The following is a 24,733-nucleotide window of genomic DNA, read 5'->3' as shown; positions in this document are numbered from 1 at the left end:
GGAGACATCAAGCACTAGTTTGAAATCTGCCCAAAAGATCTGTAGTGAGACAGACCTCTGCCATTCTGAGATGGAATATCCAAATATAGTCAAGGGAGTCCAAGGAGTGCTCACTCAGCTGCCTCACGGCTACACAGACATTAACAGCACCCCTGAGAACTAGAGGATAATCCAACAGCTAGAAATAGAGCTGGACCTGGCGGCTCATCTCTGTAATCTCACCACTTGGGAGGCTGAGGCAGGAGGATTGCCATGAGTTCTAGACTAGCCTAGGCTACATAGTGAGTTTTAGGCTAGCCTGTTCTCCAAAAGACCATATATCCACTTTCTTACCCACCTAAAACTACATTTTCAATATCTGAATCCAGTTCATGCTAGTACAGATAACCAACACAGGCTAATTTCCTCTCTATCAATATAGATACAACAGCAATATACACAGTTATTAGCAACAGAAACCCAAACAAGTGCATCTGTTTTTCTAAGTACTGCTCCTTCTCGAGGCAGCAGTGCTGGTCCCAGCACGCTGAGATTTGGGGCCCAGGCTCATGATCCTCGAGTGCCATCTTTCTCAGATCACGATATGATGCTTGCCATGCTTTCTCTCAACCATGCTGCTGTCTTGTTTTCCTATGATGACAATTTCTGGTCCCTGAAATCCCTTCCTGTTTTTGTATAAGCTGCAGGTCATGTTTTCACACTAAAGGTTCTGTTTCACTTGTAGTCACTAGCTCATCTTGCTGGGTATCTGTAAGACACTAGAATACAATCTAACAGTTTATAGTACAATTAACCCTGTATAATGGATCCTGAAAATTTTACCTTATATTGGCTATTTCAAAGTAATACATTATGTATGGATTTTTTTCCCCAGTAATAATTTTCTTTACAGGTTTTTTTCCTTTTCTTTTCTCTCAGTGACTGATTCGATGGTAATGTACACCATCCACCTACACTGTAAAGGCTTAGATGGGCTAAAGACGAAAGGACAACCTTCTTGATTGACTGAAGATTGTAATTTTTGATTTTAAGATTTATTTATTTTTGTGGATGGAGAGATGATCCAGTGGTTTAGAGCACTTGTTGCTTTTGTAGAGGACCTAGGTTCAGTTCTCAGCACCCACATGGTGGTTCATAACTACCTGTAACTCTAGTTCTGGGGATCCAAGACTCTCTTCTGAGCTCCACAGGCACCAAGCACAGGAGTGGTGCACAGACATATATATAGGCAAGACAAACAAAATAAAATGAACAATCTAAAAAATTATTGATTTTTTATGTGTGTACATGTGTGTACACCTCCACATGCATGCAAGCATGTGCCTGTGGAGCCAGGAGCCAGATCCCTCGGACAGGAGGTATAGGTGCTGCAGGTTGCCTGATGTGGGTGCTTGTAAGCAAACCTGGGTCCTCTGCAAAACCAGCAAGCACTCTAACTCCCAAGCCATCATCTCTCTAGACCATTTACTCTTAAATCCTCAAGAGTACAATACTTCATTCTGTCACCAAGGAAGGACAACCTAACTGCTTAATTACTCTTCTTCCTTTGTTTTCTACAAGTTTCTATTTATAGCCCTTAGTAAATCATGAAAAAAGGGGATATTTCCAAAGCAAAGTAATAAAGATTTTTTCTTCTTCATTTAAATAAGCAAAGTTCTGTTGCTGATGCTTTCTGCTCTGGATCTTTGTGGCATCTTTCTAAGCCTCGGACCTTCTCAGTACCATTTACGTAGGAGTTGCCTATGAACACTTCTTTTAGCTATGCTGAAAGAAAGACTGGGACACTATCAGGGTACCAGTCTCTAGGCATCTCCAGTGAGCATCCCTGTGTCTAGAGAGCAGTGTACACATCTCTGTCCTGGTATCACACCAACGGTGGTCACTGAAGGAGTTTGGCAGTCACGCTCTCACCTGCCGATCTGCACGGTGGGTTCTGTGGCATACACTGTGCCTGTGAATCCTGTGTGCTCGGTGATGTAGGGCAGCGCCATCATGCAGTGATAGTTAGAGATGAGGATCACATCGACTGTAGACAGGTCTATTAGCTCGGTCTGAAGAGAGAGGGAGGGGTGATATGCACTTGTGCCAGGGCACATAGATCAGCAGGACGGGACTGACAAACGATGCTGTCAGAATGTAGAGTAGTAGTTTCGCTTCTTCAGAATAATGAGGCCTTTCCCGCAACACTGCCCTTCTCTCACTGTGGATGTGTCCTAATACTGACAGCCGACAGCAGGGCACAATGGCTAGCTGTGAGAATGCGGCTGGCTCACCAGTATCGCTCTGATCTTACACATTTAGCAACTGCTCTTCAAAAGTCATATAGAGAGACAACTAATTTTTTTTCTGTTTTGTTTTACGTTTGTGACTTTTCAATGTCTGGCTACCATATTCCTGAGAGAGGAAATGAGAAAAAGAATTGCAGTGACTTCTTAGAACTCCATGGGAGCTTTCTATGCATCCTTCTTGTGATAGCACCCAGAACCCTTTCCCTGCAATTTCTCTGCCTTCCCACCTACACGCCTTGGCATACTAGTGGGGGTGGGGGTGGGGTAGATCAAGCACAGACTGTAGATATAGCAAGCCTAGAAACTGCAGCTCACAGCCAGCAACTCTCCCGCACAAAGGAGTTAACTCCTAACCATGTGACATACTGAGGATGAACATAGCTGGGTCACAGGAATGTGTAAGGTAGAGTGGCTTGTGGAGCTGTTAGTCCTGCTCAGAGGTAACTAAGATATTGATGACATAAGCAAACAATAAGCAGTGTGGATATCCACCCAGCATGTGAGTAAAGGACACAAGTGCCTCATTGCTAGGACAACAGCATCTATGCTGCTGTGTAGGGAATTTCCTCAGACAAAATATTCCATCTCAGATGAGATGCAGAGGGTTGTCAGGGAAGGGGAAACATTCTATTCTGCAGGGGAGCTCATTAAAATTCAGGAAGCAAACAACACAATGCTTCAGGAAGTCCCTGAAACTGACCTGATTCACTAGGCTTCTCTTTCCCCAAGCTTATAAACAGGAAGGACACTGCTGAGGACACTTTCTGACTAGCAGAGTTGCCTGAAAGAGGCTCAGGCAAACTGAGTTTTCTCAAAGAGACACTCCCGGGCTTGTCCAGCTACCTGCAAGTTGAACAATACACTCCAGGTTTCTATCATTGATGAGCCACCATCCATGCTGTGGTGGGATTTTGGTAATGTGTCATTGAGTCATTTCTACCCTGTACATAATCCCTCAGTCATGTTCTTCAATTAAGACCAGTAAAACTCATTGGTTTACCTAGTTGGACTGTGGTGGCATTCTTACTTTGGTTTATTATTGGTTCCCTATTTGATGGTTCTTCATGTCTCCTCAAGGTGTCACACAGCATATGGAAAGAACAAACCTAACATCACTGTGCCACATCTATTAGCCTTAACACCACATTTTGCCCTGTGCTTGCAAGACAATGTCTTCATGATGGAGGTGGTTCTACTCTCTGCTGCCTCTGGAGCCACTTTTAAATAAGGAAATTCAGACAGAGTAGCAGAGGGACAAATGCAATGGCAGTTAAAGCAACACGGAAGCTCACATGTAAAGACATGAAAGGCAGCCTGAGTGTCCTCTTTAACAATCAGCCCACAGAGCCTAGAATCACAGAAACATCTGCTGAGGACAGTCAGAAGAAAAATAAAATCTTGATTCATGTACCAAAGATACAAGATTACATAAACATTTCCCTCAAATAATTTAATACTTAAGCCCTGTACTAGCTGGTTTTGTGTGTCAATTTGACACAAGCTGGAGTTATCACAGAGAAGGGAGATTCAGTTGTGGAAATGCCTCCATGAGATCCAGCTGTAAGGCATTTTCTCAATTAGTGATCAAGGAGGAAGGGCCCACTGTGGGTAGTGCCATCCCTGGGCTGGTAGTCTTGGGTTCTAAAAGAAAGCAAGCTGAGAAAGGCAGGGGAAGCAAGCCAGTAAGTAACATCCCTCCATGGCCTCTGCATCAGCTCCTGCCTCCTGACCTGCTTGAGTTCCAGTCCTGACTTCCTTTGGTGATGAACAGCAATGTGGAAGTGTAAGCTGAATAAATCCTTTCCTCCCCAACTTGCTTCTTGATCATGATGTTTGTGCAGGAATAGAAACCCTAAGATAAGCCCCATTCACGCATGGATATTCACAAATTTACTTACATACTTTTAGTGGAGTAAAAATGATTTTACCTTTGAAAGTGTTCTGTACAAGCATTTGGCTCTACACACTGTGAACAGGGTTGCACACTAACCTGTACTGGCTCATTCACAACACACAATGTAGATTTGAGGGAAACAAGATAAAGTAGTTTCACGGGTTCACAATTGGTCTGTCGGGCTCACTGGACTAGAGTTGGTGTCTCCCATGTTTTCTCCAAGTCTTAACAACAGTGTGGCTCTACCTTAAAACAGTGACTTAAGTCACATAATCTAGCTTGAAACACTGATCTACAGTATTTAGAACCTACAGAATTATAAGTGCAACCAAAGGTGCACTGGGAAATGCAGGCTTCTTATTGGAAAGTTCTGTACTCTGGAATAAGTCCCAAAGTTCTTGGAGCACTGGCCCATGTGCTCCTCATCCTTGGCCATGAAGTAAAGGTGGCGAGAGTCAGTGTCATCTGTGATACACTTAGAGGGGGAGCTGCTCCCCCATTCCTAAGTGACAGCTATAGTAACAAGAAGACTGTAGTAAGTGAGGGCGCAGGGTCATTGCGCTTTATTCCTTGATTTATAGTGATGATTACCAGATGCTTTGCTTCCAATAAGAATCTCTTTCATCTTACCTCTGGTAAGCAGAATTCAGGCACAGAATCCACAAATACATGACCTGAGCACTCTCTTAGTTCCTAAAAGAGATGGAAAGGAAAAGTACTAAGAGATATTTAATAGATACAGTACCAAGGAAACTCAATCTCCACACCTAACTAAGAGGGTGGGAGGCTATTTTTAGACAAACTGTTTCCTATTTAGGTCCAGGTTGGCTAGGTGCCTGACTGAGGGTGAAAACGCTGCCTGGCGGCAGATTTGGGGTTTGAACACACATTCCCTGAGGTGTCTTTAAAAAGTTAGGAATAACACAAGCTGCTATAATTTGAGATCCAGTGTTTCTTAAGCATTAGTTATCAAGTCAAAGCTCCCTGGGTCCTGACTAATAGCTAAGGGACAGAAGCTGGAGAGGAGGCCATGGAGCCTGTGTTTATGACAAGAACCTCTGGCGACTCTACTATGGTATCAGGCTAGGAGTTCGGCTAGGATGATCACTTAGGAGCCTTTGCTTCTACCCACTAAGAGCTGAAGGGAAGAGGCTTAGTAAGGAGGGAGAAGAGTGGGGAGCAGGATCCAAGCACTGCCACCACCACAGTGCATGTATGGTCTACTCCATAGAACATGTGCTTACTTGGGCTATACACCAACCATATTTATTCAAAAGTAAAAGAAAGGCTTACGTATTAAAACAGGATCATACACCTCCCTACCTCAGATGCCAGTGCCCACATTTATATAAACACCTCAGTTTGGATTCTCCCAAGGGCTGGCTATGAGAAAGGAGGCTGAGAACAGATGCTCAGACAGGGTGCTGTTTTCCTGGTTGTGCTTTCCTGAATTGGGGGTGGGCGGTAAACAGAAGGCAAGGTGTCTAGAGATGGACACACCATGGAGCCGTGCTGCATTAGAGCAGCTTCACGTACGTCCATGCGGTAGATCAGAAACATGTCAAAGAGTCCTGAGTCCACTGAGAAGAAAGAGGTCTAGATCCTCAATTTGCTAGTTTCCACATAGGAGTAGCATCAAGAAAAACTCCTAGACAAAGCCACATATAACAATGCTGCAATTATATCAGAGCACACTGAACTGGAAAGCCTGGGGACCCCGGTGAGCCACTAACAGGTAGGCTGCAATGGCCCCAGAAAGCTGTTGGCACTTGTAAACACACGGTGGAGTTTCTGGATTATCACAAGTAGAGCTCTGTATCTTTACAGTCAAACCAGGCAGGACTTGACAGCATCCTTTACTCTTTTCAGAAAGGGAAATACACAACTTTAGTTCTACCAGAGTTCTCACAAGTCGCCCAACAAACATTTCTACATAGTCACTCACACGTATCTAAATTTACTATAATCAGAATTACTCTATGCCTTTATTTGAAAACAGGGTGTCAACTACATTACTATCCTCAGGAATTTATTGGGGTCTTTAAGGCTTCTTTCCCTTGAATGCTGCTCTTGTCACATGAGTACTGTGTAACTACTGATAGGATTAACTGAACTGAGAGAGAGAGAGAGAGAGGGAAAGAGAGAGAGAGAGAGAGAGAGAGAGAGAGAGAGAGAGAGAGAGAGAGAGAAGGAGGGAGAGAAAGGGGCAGACAGACAGAGGAACAATTCTTAATTACAGGGACCCACTAGCTAAAAACGAATGAGCAATTACGCTTAAAGGGAGACGACTCCCAGCTCCCTCAAGATGAGGCTAAAGATGAGCCACAGTGGGCAGTGTCAAACCTCGGCCTGACCCTAAGAGGGCCCTGTGATCTTCCTCTTCACAGTGCTATGCACCGGTGCTTATCCGAGGATGATAAGGTCTCTGAGATCTGCAGGAGGCACATTTGCCGTTCTGAACACTCACAATGTCACTGTCTCTTACTCACCACTCCCCTTTAATGAAACACTCCCACATCCACCTGCAAGTCACCTCACTGAGATGCAGTGGTAATGCAGTGCTTCTGAGCCTCTCAGGGATAATGATTTATAGCCAGCAGGAGACCCGGGTTGAAATCAGGTACATAGGTTCCTGAATGTCACATAATGTTATAGTCAGCTATGAGGGAAATCTAGTTTCAAATTATGCACCTGGCTTGCACTTGAGTTTGGGGTGCAGCTATAGGAATTAATTCTGAAACAAAGCCCACACTTCCTCAGCAGTCCATTATAAGCGGTAACTGTCCTACTCAGATGAATCATGTGGAAGATGTTTAAAGTCACTCAGCTTTTCAATTCTGAAGCTTAGGTGAGGATGAATGACTTAAAGGACTGTGGAAGGACATGGAGAAGCGCTGCAGGTTTTAATCTTCTACCTCTGACAAAGTGAGCCTATGTCACAGTTTTAATTTTTTTTTTTTAAGCTTTGGGATCTCATCACTTAATAAGCTGATCAAACTCTAATAAGCATCGCCTTTGTGACCCTAATTACAACTGTAGACAGTTTTCTTTTTCTGGTGATAAATTATTTGCAAACTATTTAAGATTTTCACAGACACAAATGTGACCTGAGGCCAATCACAGGCAGTCTCTAAAGATACTAAAAGATAGCAATTACCAAGTATTAAAGACCCTGACATGAATCTCAGGGTTTGAGGGAGAACACACATGAAAATACACTCATCCCTGAGTCATCAGCATGGCTCTGACAGGACGGCTTTCCACTGTGCACAAGCAGGCTGCAGTTCTTGTTTTAGACATTACCTTGTCCAAAAAAGCATTTCCATCTTTCAGAGACCATCCAGGAAGATTAGATAGCCTGGGGCTGCAAAACAAAAATTGAATTATCTTGAATACATTATAATCTTCAGTGAATTCATGATGACTTTATATTCACCATACAGTTAAGAACAGTTAAAAGTTACTGGCAGTGGTTCTTACCCAAATTAACTGAAAGAGAACTAACCATGTTATATTAACTTTAAGAATCCATCTTAGAGCTAGCTGTGGTGGTCCTAACCTATAATCCCAACAATTGTGAAGCTAAAGCCAGAGGGTAGCACGTTTGAGGCCAGCTTAGACTACACAATAAAACAAAATAAAACAGCTGGGTATTATGGTATGTTTCTTTGACGGAGGCAGTGACTCAGAGGCCAGCCTAGTCTGTGCAGTCAGATACTATCTCAAAAACACCCAGGGCTGGGAATAGAATGGCTGGGTGATAGAATGCCTGTCTGTCACATGCATGGCTCCAGGTTAATACCTGGCATTACCAAATCAAAGCAAAGGGTGGATATGTGGCACAAGAACAGTTTGGAACAGAACTAAGGAAATTAAAAGAATTTATAAAGAAAGGAAAGAGTGCAGATGAAATATTGAGAGCATTTTAGAGCTTCCAGCCACTAACTATCTTGGCTTTATCTTGTTTGTGTTTCACAGCCATCATGAGTGGAGGCAGAATGGGTAGCTTCACAGACACTGGCAAAGCTGACTTAGGTTACGTGCTGGGCTGTGAATTCTAAGCAAATGAATAGTCTGGATTCAGTGCTGACAAGTAGATCACACCAGGTTACCTGGAACTCTTTCTACCTGTGATCCCCTTTGCCCAAGAAATTTGAATTTGTATGTGATTCTATGTATACAGGTATATAAACCAAGTATATAAGACTGAAGAAATAGATCAGAAGAGTGAGTCTTGTTCTTGAAGGACCTAGGCTTGGTTCCCAGCACCTACACTGAGTGTCTCAAATCTGCCTGTACCTACATTTCCAAGTTATTCAATATCTTCTAGCTTCTGAGAGTGCCTTCATACACACAGTACATGCAAACTCATGTAGGTACACACAGACACATACGTACACAACACACAATAAAGTAAACAAATCTTTAAAGTTAAGAAAAGAAACCAAATATTGACTAATAATCATAAAGAAACAATCCTTTGGCATACATATAATCTTACCATCTACTAAAGAGCAGAAAAAAATCTGTATACTAACAAGATGGCCATGCTTATTTGATTTTACATACATAAGTCTTGGCTAAATATCTGATTCTGTAGAAAGCAGATATCTTCAACATTTTTTTCAGAGTTGATCAACATTTTAATATTGTAATCATCAATGTTGAGAATGATGCTATACATGAATATATGATTTAATAAATGACAGAAACAGGGTCATTTCAGAAATTGTTGGACATTCTATTGTCACTTCAAGCCAGAATTCATCCAACAGTTTATGAAACTCAAGCCAGCAGCTCAAACAGCAATGTAAAATGTTAACTGTGTTTATTCTGTGTGCGTGCGTGTCAGGAGTTGCATATGTATCGTGGCATTCATGTGATCAAAGGATAACTTTCAGGAGTGGGCTCCTTCTTGCCACCAGGTGGGCCCTTGAGATCAAACCCAGGTCATCAGCTTTGGTAGCAAGTACCTTTATCCAATGAGTCACCCTACTTGTTTCTCTATGTAACAGCCCTGGCTTCTTAGAATTCTCTCTGTAGACCAGGCTGGCCTTGAACTCACAGAGATCTGCCTGTCTTTGCCTAAGTGCTGGGACTAACAGTATGTGTCACCACTTTAAAAATCAAACATTCTAACATAATACAATCCAAAGATACATCTGGATTTACTAACTTCACTAATGTATGAATCTCATACTTGCACATAAATATGGCAGGAAAATTTGTCTTTGTTCTCTGTAATTAAACCATTATGTTTTCATAAGAATGAAAAATCCTTTAAGTATAGTAAAAGGATTGCAGTTCATGATGTGCAGCCAACTGGGATGGAGGTGATACAGGCAGTGTGCACGGGCACTGCAGAACACGATGCTGTGCACTCAGGACATGACTGCAGTGCAGGCATATGAGGCAGCACAGGTGAGTGCAGCTAAGAATTCCATTGATTCTGAATTAATTCTTGGTCATTGGACATTCAGAAACCTTGTATTGTTGCCAAATCTACTACAACCTTCACAATCAGTTTTGTAGGATCCCAATCTACAATTTAAGAAGCTTGGTACAGTTGGGCAGTGGTGGTGTATGCCTTTAATCCCAGCACTTGGGAGGCAGAGGCAGGCAGATTTCTAAGTTTGAGGCCAGCCTGGTCTACAGAGTAAGTTCCAGGACAGCCAGGGCTACACAGACAAACCCTGTCACAAAAAACAAAACAAAACAAAACAAAACAAAACAAAACAAAACAACAAAACGAATCTTGGTACTTGTCACCCATGGCTTAAGTTTCCAATTATGAAAAATAAAGCTACTTTTACTAAGAGTTATAAGATGACTTACTATCCAGGTGAATGGTTTCTAGATGGTGAGACTAACTTAGTGTACATTATAAAAGCTGAATAAAAAAACAAAAAAACAAAAACAAAAACGAAAAAAAAATTATGGGCCAGTAAGAGAGGTTTGCAGTAAAAGTGCTTGCCAGGCAAACCTGAAACTTGAGTTCAACCCACAGATTCCACGGCAGGAGAGAAGCAAGTTCTGAAAGATATCTCCTGACCTCCATGCATGTACTGTATGCACGTCCCGGCCACATACACATCCCACACAAACACTAAAAGAAATTAAAAATCAACCATTTATTTCTACTAATTGTATTTTGCTGTATATACTAGAAATCTGAAAACGTCAGTAATTCAGGAGAAAATATTAGAAAAATGATGATCGGTGAAGAACACATGATATGTAACTATTTTAGAACCATTTCTTTGACACAAAGGATACAATTAATTTTTTTATTAAGAAGTTTTTGTAACTATTTCCTAGTATGAAGTGCATACATCTTTAAATCAGAAGATAACAACAACAAAGACAAGATGCATTCACTTCTGAGACCAGATCTTGGGTTTAGACTCTATCTTAGAGAAACATGGCTTAAGGTTGAATTGAGTTAACCAACAAGCTGGCACCTAGCACCAGTTTCCAGGTTACTCCCAAACAAGCCTGCCCCCGGCACGTCACTCCCTAACAACCAATCAGGAGGAAAGCACAAGTTAACTTTATGGTTTGGCTCCCAGCATCAGCCAATTATTTTAAAGGTCAACAAAATTCCATAATAGCCCCCGCCCCCCACTCAGATGTGTGCCAGGCTAGAAACCCCCTTGACTGTGTGCTCACCTCTATAAATGCTTGTTTGAAACTGGGCTTGGAGCTTCACCCTCCCATCCTGCTGCATCAGGGACAGCAGTGTGGCCCAAGCTTGAGCATTAAAATCAGCTCCTGGTGGTCTTTTGGGATTCATGAAATGGGCACAATACTGTTTTACTGAGCACTTGTTAGCAGCTCGTTTCTCTACACTATCAAGTATAGACGACAGGGAGGAGCCTCAGCATTGGTCCAGTGCTGTAGGGCACCCTGACTGTGGATGGAACACACCTGTCCTCCCATAAGGCAAGCAAGAAACAGCCAGAGAACAAGCTGCTCGGAGGACGAGGCACCAAGATAGTAGCCATAGTAGCACAGAAGATGCCTAGCAAGGGCCAGCCTAGGCAGGATCAAGAGACTTCCCTAGCCATATGACCCCACAGAGGTCTGGAGCCCCAGGGTCCAGGGGAACTGTGGAGGGTCTGGGTGTGGAGAGCTACGGGAAGGTGACAGGCATTTTTACCTTGCTAGCAGGAAGCAGGAGGAAGCTAGGGCCCAGCAAGAGTGAAGAGCTGAAGGGACATAAGAGCAGTGAGACAAACAAAATACTGAGAGGTCAGACAAGCTGAGGCTTGCATTTCTGCAGGATGACTCTGGGGAGGATGGAATCCTGTCTTCTGGTAAGAGAATACTACTTCCAACCCAATTATGAATAACATCAAATACACCCAAGTGAGAAGACTGTATAAAACAATTGTATGTCTAAAAACGTCAAGGTCATTAAAACAGATAGATTGAGAAACTTTTCCAGATTGAAGGAGGCTCAAAACCAAACAACTGAATACAGTGTGTGATCAATACAGGATCCTGGATCACAAATTCCCCTCTGCTTTTGTTATCAATACTGTTCATGAAAGCTCATTTGGTCAAATGAAGAAATACAAACATATCCAGATAAAGACTTAAGAAGGAAAGTCAGCCAGGAATGGTGATGCACACCTGTAATCTTAGCAATGGGGAGGTTGAGGCAGGAGGATTATGAGCTTGATGGCCATCTGATCTGAAGATGCAGCTCAGTAAGAAGTGCTTGCTAGCATGTGCAAGATCCTGAGTTTAACCCTGAGCATGCCACAGGCACGGACACCCCACCCCAAATTTGCACTACAGCAGAGGTACAGTAATTTAACAATGACACTTTAGTAATTAAAAGCCTCTGAGCAGGTCAGACAGCATGGGCTCCAAGGAGGAGAGTGATTCACTCGCAAAGCCAAATATTTTCTGAGCTGCTATTACAGGCCAAGACTTGGTCTAAGTGCTAAGGATGCAGTGGAAACAAAATTCCTGTCCTTATAAAACATCTTCAGTAGAGGAGAACGCTAATATGCATATATGAAGTAATGTAACAGGAAGAGCTATAAACATAAAGCGGGGAAAGGGGACAGGGAGAGAACACTGAATACACTTACTCTAAGCAAATGTGCCACAAAGTTTCTGGCTGGCATGGCAGGAGACACTTTAATAAAACCCATGTTTGTGTGGTGTGCTGTGCATCTTCATGCAGAGGCCAGAGGCTGATGCCTCTGTGGCTCCTCCCACTTTCCCTACGGGCCCAGTGCTCACAGACTCAAGCCTGGCTAGCCTGTCCCAGAAGGTCTTTGGCTTTGCTTCCCCAGCATCGAGATTACAAGCAGTGGCCATGCCTGCCTGGCTTTTATGTGGGTGCAGGAGATATGAACTCCAGGCCTCACACTTGCACAGGAAGTGCTTTATCCGATGAACCGTCTTCCTAGTCCCAAGAGACACTTTTTAGAAAGAACCCCAAGAACTGCCTGCTATCCAGGAGTATCACCTCCCTTTGAAGTTTAAAAGAAGAGCAGGAGAGGATGGCTGTGGCTTTCCCTCCTCCTCAGTGCTGGTGATAGAGGATGACTAGGAAGGACAGTAAGAAGCTGGTGTTGTCTGGCCATTCTGTTTTAGTAGTCAAATTCATGAGCCTACACAGCAGGTGCCTCCTCTATAGAAACCTTCATGGTATTTAAAGAAAGGTAGTTATCATAGAATAGAACTGTTTGTTCATCTCCAGTACAGGCAGTCTCCAGCTGTGCACTACCTTTCTTGTTTGACAAACTTCATGCTCTCTGAGGGAAAGGAATCAGTTTTGTGACGTCAGTAACCCTGGTCCCACATAGGACAGATTTTTAATAAACACCAAAATAATGAATATTTTGTCCTGTATGGGGAAAAAAAGACAACAGTATCTATCTCTTTAAATAAGTAACTTGCCAGCTAAGTAAATACGCATCTTCCCCAGTCTTGGATAATACCTATATTTAAAGTGCTGAGTACAGTTATCAGTGAATCCCATCAACTTTATATAAAATGTAATCTGAAATTATCTGTGACCTTGTCCCCAGAGTTCTTTGTTACACATTTTATTTCAGAAAAAAAAAATCAGTTGATTGTGATTTTCTTAGCTGGTGCCTGGGCTGCTGTGTGGATGGTCACTGCACTTGGTGCCGTCTGCAGGCAGGACTGAGATGAACTTGTGTGGATGGTCACTGCACTTGGTGCCGTCTGCAGGCAGGACTGAGATGAACTTGTGTGGATGGTCACTGCACTTGGTGCCGTCTGCAGGCAGGACTGAGATGAACTAGATGGCTTACGCAGTTTGCTGTTCTCTTAAGCTCTTCAATTTGCTCATATTGCTTTTCCATCTCATCTTTTATATGTGGTTATCTTTTTTCCCTGTGAGCATATTTGATTCTAAAAGCCACTTTTCTTACAAATTGCTCTTTCTAAGTAAAAACAACATGAGAAACCAGTTTCTTAAAATCTTAGTTTAGTGTTAATGCTGATTATAGCGGCAAGGCAATCTGGGTGACTTAAGACATGGACTGGGGAGATACACATATACATGCATATACTCATGCACACATACACACATGTCCCCTCAGAGACAGACAGACAGACAGACAGACAGACAGACAGACACACACACACACACACACACACACACACACACACACACAATGACTAATATGAAAACAATGCACAGAAAAGAAACGCCAGCCTCTATTCCATCAGGACCCTGAAAAGGCAGTTAAATGATCCTAAAATTCAATTCTGGGGCTCATCAGTTAGTCATTTGTTAGCTCTTACATGAATTAGGAAGACAGATGAAATATACATGACCTCAGTTACACTGAGCAGTTGCAGAAACATTTTGCAGAGGCCCAGAAGAAGTTGAATAAAGGAGCTAATCAATAAATCAATAGAGCACTTTCTACCAACACATCCAAAGAAAATTATTTTGATAGAACAGTTTTAAGGGGGAAAAGCAAATATATGAGGCCACACATGGTATCAGTGATGTCTGTACTAATGAGTCCCATTTTTCAGGGAACTAAAGCTCATTTTATCTCAGGATGCATCAGCACAGCACATACCTTTGAACAAGAGGCAAAGGAAGGAAATTGAGGGTAGAAGTCATGTCCAGTCCGCAGTCCAACATAATAGTGGTGGATTTGAATTTGAGCACGTTGCATGGTAAAGTTGGGTGCCCTGACAGGCAATACTAGGAAAAAAAAAATCAGTTATAGAAACAGCCTAGGAAGTGAAGTAAAAGCAGTCATCTTCTCCTTTAAGAACAGTGTATGATTCATCTAGCCTTCTATGTGACATCATCTTTTCCCATAAGAACAGTGTATGAGCTCAGCTAGCCTTCTATGTGATGTCATCTTCTCCAAGGAGGACAGTGTGTGAACTCAGCTAGCCTTCTATATGACATCATCTTCTCCATTAAGAACAGTGTGAGCTCAGCTAGCTTTGTATGTGACATCAGTGTGTGACTCAGCTAGCCTTCTATGTGACATCATCTTCTCCCTTAGGAACAGTGTGAGCTCAGCTAGCCTTCTATGTGACATCATCTTCTCCATTAAGAACAGTGTGAGCTCAGCTAGCTTTGTATGTGACATCAGTGTGTGACTCAGCTTGCCTTCTATGTGATATCATCTTTCCCCATAAGGACAGTGTGTGAACTCAGCCAGTCTTCTGTGTGACATCTTCTTCCATAAGAACAGTGTGTAAGTTCAGCTAACTTCCTATGTGATGTCATCTCTCCCATAAGGGCAATGTGTGTACTCAGCTCACCTTCAATGTGACATCCTTTGCTCTTGATAAGCTCTAACTACTTGTAAGATATGCAACAGTCTCAGATCCTAACAGTCTGGGATAGGTCACAGTTGTTCAAAGCACATGACTCAGGCATGTACCCATCCGACTATGGGCTCACAGATTCCTACTGTCCCTCTGTACCCAAGTGCCACTTGAGGCTGGGAATAGACAATGAAACTCACTGAGTCCTCAAACTATGTTTGAGTTTCTCTACCTTTACATAGTGGCTTTTCTAGAAGAGAAAATTGTTGCAGACTACACATCAGACAGGGGATTCATATCTAGAATACATATGGAACTGCAAAAATTAAAACATCAAATAATTTAACTGGTCAATGGGCTAATAAACTTAGCAGAGACTTCTAAAGAAGAAATACAAGTGACTAATACACATTTTAAAAGGTGTCCAACGTATTCGGCTATTATGGAAAAACAAATGGAAACACTTCTGGATTCTAGCACACCCCAGTCACAATGACTCTGGTTAATGGAACAAGCTGAGAATGGTAGTGTCTGCCTGCAGTCCCAGCACGTGGAGGCAGAGGCATGAGAAGCAACACAAATCTGAGGCTAGCTAGGCATCTTATTAAGACCCAACCTAAAAAAATAAAATAAAAGCCCAAACAAAGACAACAACAAGTTCTGGTGATGGTGTGAGGAGGGGCGTGTAAACTGGAACAGGTAGCATGAGTTTAAAACCTAAAGAGAACTGCCAGGAGTCAGCTACGCTACTCCTGGGCATACAGCCAAAGGACCCGAAGTCAACCATAAACCACAGAGACACTTATACACCTGGTTTTCCTGCTGCCATATTCACAACAGCCAAAAACCTAGAACAAGTGTAAATACCCAACAAGATAAAGAATATGGATAAAGAAAATGTGGTACAAATGGGTCATGAAATTTTATTTAGCTGTAAAGGAAAAAGAAATCATGGAATTAACAGGAAAATGGACAGACTTGGAGGTCGCTATGTTAAATGAAGTAAGTCAGATGGAGATCTTGAGGAAGCAGGAGAGGGCAGGGGAATATATGTTATATGAAGTGGAATTGGGGACTATGTGGGGGAAGAAGAAGGGAGCCAGTAAGGGGGAAAGGGGTGTGAGTAGGGCAGTGGAGAAGAGTGTGGATAACAAAATATAAAGATGTTTATTTCATGTTCCCACATGAAATTCATTCTCCAAGCTTTGACAAGACAATGCCCTTACCTGAAATCTCATGCCCTTCTCAGTGTAAACAGAAGGATGCATGATGCATGGAACCTTCTCTACACAGGGAGTACTCTGTCAGTCCTGTGTGCCTGTGTTTGTGGGTGCTTGCCTCAGTTGCTCTCCTTTATTTTTCTGAGACAGAGTCTGTCACTGAGACTGAAGCTCATGGATTTGACAAGGCTGGCTAGTCAGCAAGCTGATCTGGCCAGGGATCTCCCATCTTGGTCTCCTCAGCACTCAGATTATAGATGACTGTTACCATAACCAGCTGGGGAGACGAGTGCAGGTCCCTGTGTTTGTAGGATACATATTTTATGGGCTGAGTTGTTTCTCAAGATCCATCTGCCATCATCTTGGAATAAAAGAACTTCTTGACTGACTCAAGTAATTTTGGAGAAGATTCCACTGAACTGCAAGCCATGCTCCTTTCTCATCTAACACAAGGACAAGTCGGAGGAATGTAACATCCACACCCAGCTCCCCACAGCCACCCATTACTCAGGATAAGTCTTTTAGGTGTATACAGCTCTATGTGCTCTTTGTAACATGTAGGAACTTTCTACTTTTCCTCAGAGGACATTACAGGAAATGGTCACTTGTTTTAAACTGTTTGCATATTTAAAATATTAACGCCAAGGACCAAGAAGCTGAGTGCTGTGTAAGCTTCCTTGGGGACAGCTCAGGAAGAAAACGGGAGGGGAGGCAGAGGAAATGCTCTATGGCTAACCTTTTAGCAAGCAACATCCCTCAACCTAGTCACTGCTTAGCTGCAAATGACCCGAGGAGCAGGCTCGTAACTATTGTTGTGGCTTGTAACTATTAGGTTAACGATGAGTCAAAGTCAGAAACTAAACCAGCAACAGACCTGAAGGCTAAACTAATAGCAGACATCATTACAGTTAACAGTTACTTCCTAGCCCAAAGACAATGAAAGCTAAAAGGTAAGCTCACATAATAAATACAGTTTCCCCCATCACAAACACCCACTCTGAGTTTTAGATCACACAGAACAACTTTTAGTGGAAACAATAGTCTGTTTTTATCTAGTTGGACCACAAGTTTTATGGCTCCCATTCTCACCATCCTGGGTAGAACAGTTTTATGCCACCCCAACAGATGTTACTATGAGCCCAAAACTTGGAGCAGCCAGTTTGTTCTTGTCTTAGTCAGCTTGCTTTATTCACAAGGTATCTTTCTTACTTTCCAACTGTATTGACAAAATACCATGACCAAGGCAACTTATTAAATTGGAGTTTACAGGTTCAGAAGATTAGAGCCCAAGGCCATCATGGCAAGGCAGCAAACAGGTAGGAAAGGCGCTGGAGCAGCAGTTGAGAGCTCACACCCTGGGACACAACCAGAGTCAGCTAGAACTAACAGGGAATGGTTTAGGCTTCTGAAATCTCAAAAGCCTCCTCCAGTGCCTCACCTCCTTCCACAAGGACATATCTTCTAATCCTTCTCAAACAGTTTCAGAGACTGGGGGTCCAATTATTCAAACATGTGAGCTCATGGGGTCCAGTCACATTCAAAGAGCCACGTAAGGCACACTTGCTTTCCTTACTTTCACTTCTGTGTGTCTGCTTCCTTCAATAAGGTACTCTAGGTGAAGCATCATCTATTACAGTCATCAACGGACAAAGGGCTGTATGTGAGTGCAAAAGTGTTCAGAGTACCTAAGAAAGGTGACAGGCCCTGTTCCCATGAAACTGCATGTTCCAGCATCAGAAGAGGTGACATATGAAGAGGTTCTTCTGCCTCCCAGAGATCATCATGGATCACTGCAGAGACAGTGCTGGCCAAAAGTTCCTCCAACCAGTAGAGAGGCATACTCAAGAGATGACTGACTGTCAAGGCATCACCCAGAGATGACTGTCTCCAGAGATGCTCTCTACAAGGCCTCTAATGGGCTCTGATCACAGCATAGCTAACCCGTAGTAAGGGTTACAAGACCAAACCACAATGCCCAAGTCAGCATGGAACTTCACTTTTAAAATATACAGCCATGTTACAAAAATCTTCAAAGGTAGAGGAAAGAGAAGTATTAAAGTCATAACTGTCTAATTATTTAAGTATTTCTTTTTACTTTTTGTAAAAGATGAGGGTACTGAATGTATATACTGTATACACAGATATACATGCAGGCAAAACACATAAAATAAATTTAAAAATTTAAAGGTGTAACTTATTATAAAATTTGGATACTTCTTTTAAAACTCATCATGACTGCTTTCCTCTTCTCTGTCACATGACATTTCATGTTCATTGGTTATGCAAATATCTCATCAAGAGCCAGCAAATCTTTCCCTTCTAATTGAACACCTAAGTTTGCACAGGCTCTGAGTTATAAACATGGCTGTGCTGATCACATGGTGTTGGAGGTTTTTTCCATACTGGACTGTTTCTTTCTTGTATTCTCAGAAGTGGTATTAACTAGGTCAAAGAGTACAAGCATTTTATTGCTCTTAAAATCTGCTGCCAAAATGCTTTCCATAAAGCACGGTGTCTATGTACATCACTGCTAACAACTCAGATTTGTTCTGCTGGTACATTACAGTCAATACCATCTGGATCCTACAGTTTCATGAAAACAGCCACAGAACCACTGCAGTAGCTATCTAAAGGCAATTAAATGGTCCTAAGCAAGAAAAGTCAACTATTTGATAAGTGGCTTTAGTTTTGAGGATGTTTGATAAAATTATATAAGGCTGGGTAGATTATTATGGTAGATTATCTCAACTCAAATCCTGCTCATTTTTGTTATTAACATGATTTTCTGAAGACTAAGTTCGCTCAGCTATAAAAGAGTTAGAAGAACTAAGTGAACGGAAGGAGTACCTGTCACATTCATTCTTAGTTGCCCTAGTTACAGCAGCATTAAGGTGGGTGGTAAAGAGGACCTCCTTACAGTGGCATTTATTTGTGCCTTAGACATTTGTGAATCTCTTGAGACTAGGTAGTGTTACTGGTTTATGATTTTAGAATACAAAGATTCAGGACTTTCATGACTATTTGGAATCATAACTGTCAGCTGCTGTCCTCTGGGGCATTGGATCTATCTCATCCTTTGCACTTCTCTTTCTGGAACATCTACAGAAGGGGTGCTGCGACATTTTATCTTACCCTGTCCCTCACAACTGAACTGGTTTGTTTTTCTTTCCATATAGTATACTTCATGCCTTTTCCTCAAATTTATTTTGTTTAGTATTATCAAATCTGCTGTTAATCAATGGGTTGAACTGATGTTCTCTCTCTCTCTCTCTCTCTCTCTCTCTCTCTCTCTCTCTCTGTCACACACACACACACACACACACACACACACACACACTCACTCCTCTTCCTCGGGCACTGTAAATGTCCTTTTCAGTACCACTGTTTCATTTTTGCACCTCTCCTGTGAATATCACGGTCTCAGTCTTTTTAGAGGTTTGGTCATTTCACAACTAATATTAATATTAATTTTGGTGTTGCCAGTGATCGCATAACCATCTGAAGTCTCCGGGAATCCTGGATTGCCTGCTGATTCTAACTTGAGAGAGAATTCTTTATGTACAGTTCTAGAAGAATGGGCCTGGGCAATTATTTATTTCTTAACCTGAATGTCTGCAACATGGAGGGGAACAACCAACACAGGCTTTCCTCTGTCTCTCAAAACATTGGTCCAAGTCGCCATGAGAAAACCTTCCTTGATGGCCCAATGATTAAGTGAATGAAAGTTTCCAGCAGTCCTTTTGTGGGGGCATATAACCTACGGAGGTCTAAGTTACTAGTTTTAAAACATGTCTTTAGAATATTATATCTATTACTAACAAGACTATAAATCCCATTATGACCTTAAATGTCAACAAATGTAATGCTTTCAAAATGACAACCAGGTAGCTTTGCCTCCTGATCCTCAAGACAATCAATCTCCTAGAAGTCTTCCAAAATGGTAGGAAATTCTAAGAATTGCATAAAAAGAAGTAATTCTTACAAAGTTGGTAGCTGTGATCATATGGCAAGTTGGATTTCAGCTTACTGGCTTTGGGGAAGTGTGCCATCTGCAAATGAATGAGGCACAAAGTATCCCATGGTCTCCTTCCCCCCAGTCTTGCTGAAAGAAGTTTTGCTTGGTATGCGGTCACTATGACCTAGTGTTTGTTAGGTATCACCACCTGCAACTAATTTACATCTAACTCCTTAACCTGAGCAGGAAATATTTTCCTATTATATAGATGAAGCTAGTGAAGCACAGGCATGAAGTGTACACACGATCCCAAAGCAGTAAGAAGCGGGGCAGAGGTGCTGGAGGGATGGCTCAGCAGTTGAGAGGACTGATTGCTTTTCCACAGGTTCCTGGTTCAATTCCCAGAACCCACATGGCAGCTCACAATTGTCTGTAATTCTGGGATCTGACACTCTTACACAGACATACTTACAGGCGAAACACATAAAATAAAACATTAAATAAATATGGTTTTTTTTTTTTTTTTTTTTTGGTTTTTTCGAGACAGGGTTTCTCTGTGTAGCCCTGGCTGTCCTGGAACTCACTTTGTAGACCAGGCTAGCCTCGAACTCTCAAACTCAGAAATCCGCCTGCCTCTGCCTCCCAAGTGCTGGGATTAAAGGCGTGCGTCACCACTGCCCGGCAAATAAATGATGTTTTAAAGAGTTAAAAATAAAGGCAGTTGAGCAGAACTTGGATCTAGGGTAGTGAGTGCTAGAGTCAGCATGCTGAGTCAATGCAGCATCCATTCTGTGCTAGACTTGGAGAAAAGGATCCCCAAGAGATCTAAATCTTTTTAAATAGTGGTGTGCTCTAAAAGGCCTTACACTGAGTTGGTAAAGATGCTGGGTTGGGGAGTTAGGAAGAAGGAGATCAGCAGGAATGGGAGGGAGAAAACAGGGGAGGGGTGAATATGATTGAAACAACATTGTGTACATGTGTGGAAATGCCACAATGAAACTTGTCATATATAGTTAATACGTGTTGAGAGAGAGAGAGAGAGAGAGAGAGAGAGAGAGAGAGAGAGAGAGAGAGAGAGAGAGAAAGAGAGAGAGAGAGAGAGAGAGGCCAAGCTCTTTGCTTTGTGTGGTGGCAACTGTAATCTAAGCACTAGAGAGACGGAGGCGAGAGGGTCCCAAGTTCAAAAGCTACAGTGGTAGGCCACTTTAGGCTTCCCCAAAACCCTGACCCAGACAACCAGTCACCTCTTACAACTTACGAAGGTACAAACCACACAACAAGGAGAACAAAGACTTTAACAGGCACTCATTGAAGATGACACTGGTAAGTAAATAAGATGTCAATCAACAGTGATCCTTAGGTAGATACACTGGCCAGAATGCAGGGCAACAACTGGAAATCTGCGTTCACTGCTGACTCGTCCTCACTGCACGTCTAGATAGCTCATCAGCCTCACTGTACAGGTGTAAGAGAATCAGCTCATGCATCCAGAGTGATGGATATTTGGCTTGTACCTAAGAGCAGTGTGGTACAGAAAATCTACACATTTTCTATGATTATGAATAATGTTGTTGTACATGCCTACATGCAGGTTTCTGAAGGAGCCTACCCCTGCATAGAATGTCTCTACAGCAAATAGGTAAGTATTGTTGGTGATATTAAACACACATTTAACTTTTTAAACTTTCTTCCAAAGTGAAATATTTTTGGCTTAAACAAACAAAACCAAACAAACTAGCGGTGTTTATTGCTGGCTGTGTATCACAGCATCCAGTACATCATGTGACTTCCATATAGAGAGTAGTTCTTACTCTGTCTCTAAGAGGGGACTGCTCTGAGTAGAAGCCAAAAATTCTTTAGGCTTCACATTTCTCAGTGGACAAATGAGATTTAACTAAAATCATTTCTCAGTTTTCTTTTAACACAAAGATGCTTTTAAAATTCTATACATGTGCTTATACAATGAACACATTGGGAGGAATTCCATTACTTAAGCCTTAATGATTTTTTTTAAAGAGAAACTTAGTTCTGAAGGGGCTTATAAGCTTTTCCCCAGTCCAGCTCCACTCCAACAAAGCACTACTCTCAGTAACAGGAGGTCACAAGAAGACCCTTTGTGTCCCAGGAGGATGCACAGGATTCTAGCTGTAAAAGGGAAGTGGGGAGGGCACCCTTTTTAAAGAACTCCTACCTTATGTTTTGTCACCCTGAGCCACTGAGCTAAATGTGCTGAATCTGGAACTATGACATTCCTACTAAAATTCTTTTGGGCCAGGCCCTCTAGTCAGAGAGTTCTTTAAATATATTGCAATTTTATTTGTTAATCTTTGACTTTCTTCCACTTTTTAGCTTGATTCTATGTTGTACAACTGTTAATGTGCCAATCATGTTCACAGTCAAACTAACTACACAGCTGGGTAAGATAAGAGGGGCAGAAAGTCTACAGCATGCATGTAAAAATCTGTAATATACACAGTAAAGGCACTTTCAGGCTGGGGGGGGGGTTGGTGAAGAGGCACCACACACAGCTGAGGAGGTGACACCCGGGGCTCTCACTCCTTTGGACCCTAGTCCTTACTTCCAAGAAACAAGTCCAGATGTGGAGGGAAGTTTTATAAAGCAATACCCCAGCCAATAGATGCACAGAAGGGGGTAGAAATGCTCACAGTGAACAATTATGGCTAAAGGTGCAGGTCGGGGTTGGCTAGGGATTGTAGGCTGCCTGGCACCAGCGAGAGATAAATGTGAAAGAGTAATTAGAATAGATGAGAAAAGTTCAGACCAATGCATGTGACTGCTTATGCAAAAGGAAGCAAATTACCCTATTTCTCCCTTATCTCTAACTCTTAAATAATCCCCCATCCTACACACCCACTTATTTTTCTTCCCCTCCCTTCTCATTTTTCTTAGTCATATAACTTAGGAGATAATGCTTCACTAAGCTATCTTAATTTGTGGAGAGAAAAAAAAAAATCAAAATGTGGTCAATGCTAAAGCTTTCCAAACTTAAGATAAAGCACACTAAAAATGCATGACGGGTGGCTGGACTGCTCAAGGCACTGTCTCTTTCCTGTGAGGATGATGACTCTTCCCATTTCCTTTTCCAGGGGAGCACTGTGGCTTCTAAAGCAATGAAGGCATAGCTCACACTTTTAAAGGACGCAGCCCATGGGCTGAGGACAGGATAGTAAGTATGTTGGGGGCTGTGCAAGATGAACAGCAAAGTGACTTCAGAACTCATGGAACACAGCCCACCGGTTAGCACAACTATGATGGGTGTGGCTTGCTCAGAGAGGCAGGGGAAAGAGGACTACTTGTCCTGTACCTGTAGTTGCTCTAGAGGTCACCGTATCCATCCTAATCTACAAATTGTATGAAAACTCTAAGGGGTTTCCAGCACCTCCTGGGCAGTGTCGTTGGCACTTACAGTAACAGTGATTGATCTCTTCCATTGTTGCCGGAGCAGATTAGTGATTCAACCACCACCCTCAAAAAGAACTGAGAGATGGAGATTGTTGCTAACTTCCACCACCCTCAGAAAGAATTTGGAGATATAAATTGTTAGTGAAGTCAGGTTATGATGTTTTTGTTAGTAGCTTTGATAGAGAAAATCTTGGGGATCAATTTAGAAAGGCACAATTTTGATTACAGAGTGAGGGATGTTTTTGAGGTCAGGGAGAAAGAACAATGGCAGCCCAACTAGTACTAGTTGACATGCTTTTCTTGCTAAAGCAGGGCTGGTCATCAACCATTTTTGTTCTCAGCTTCCTGATAAAATAAAAATAAAAAAAACTGCTAATGAGTAGGTATGTATCCTGAAGATTTAAAGTAGAAATATTTTTTTTCTTTTTTCTTTAAAAAAGTTTAGATTTAGCCGGGCAGTGGTGGCACACGCCTTTAATCCCAGCACTTGGGAGGCAAAGGCAGGTGGCTTTCTGAGTTCGAGGCCAGCCTGGTCTACAGAGTGAGTTCCAGGACAGCTAGGGCTACACAGAAGAAACCCTGTCTCAAAAAAAAAAAAAAAAAGTTTAGATTTGTGATTCTTTTTTTAAGATTTTTATAAGATTACTTTTTAAGATAAATAATAAAAGAATTGATTCTTTGTGACTGCAAATCGCAGCCTGCCAGTAGGAGAAAGTAGTTGAGAAAATTACCTTGGTTGCTTTTATTAATCTATAGCAAGTTGCTTAGCTATGAATGTGTGCAGGTTCTTGGGAATTACTTTTTTTCACCCATAATATGTAAAGCATGTTATTATTTGGGGGTATTAGGGAATTGGGGAATACATTTTTTCTTACATACATTCATTATAATTGTTTATTTAAAGAAAAACAGAATATAACCACATTGTGTTTTTTGTACTGCTTGAGAGATTTTGCTAGGATATATAAGCTGTGGGAGAAAAAAAAAGTTGTTTAAGCTTTGCTCCATCTACCAAATGTATGAATATGTGTGTATACATGTACATACATAAATGTGTGAACATGTATGTATACATGTACATATGTAAATGTGTGAATATGCATGTATATATGTACATACATAGATGTGTGAGTATGTATGTATACATGTATATACATAGATG

The 24,733-nt window shown here is 42.0% G+C and overlaps 1 protein-coding gene across 1 annotated transcript in view; it reads right to left on the bottom strand.

The window, feature by feature from the left end:
- Ints9 (integrator complex subunit 9) overlaps window positions 1-24,733 on the bottom strand; it is an 85,727-nt gene that overhangs the window by 42,100 nt on the left and 18,894 nt on the right. Inside the window, exons 2-5 of the mRNA XM_028758717.1 lie at window positions 14,265-14,392; window positions 7,486-7,546; window positions 4,813-4,875; window positions 1,912-2,051 (exon numbers count right to left, since the gene is read on the bottom strand). Of these exons, the coding sequence (XP_028614550.1) occupies window positions 1,912-2,051; window positions 4,813-4,875; window positions 7,486-7,546; window positions 14,265-14,392 (392 nt within the window). The remainder of the gene's footprint in view (window positions 1-1,911; window positions 2,052-4,812; window positions 4,876-7,485; window positions 7,547-14,264; window positions 14,393-24,733) is intronic.

Source organism: Grammomys surdaster, unplaced genomic scaffold, assembly GCF_004785775.1.
Source record: "Grammomys surdaster isolate TR1022 unplaced genomic scaffold, NIH_TR_1.0 126219, whole genome shotgun sequence".
NCBI classification, from domain to species: Eukaryota; Metazoa; Chordata; class Mammalia; order Rodentia; family Muridae; genus Grammomys; species Grammomys surdaster.
This window is presented reverse-complemented; position numbering and strand designations above follow the sequence as displayed.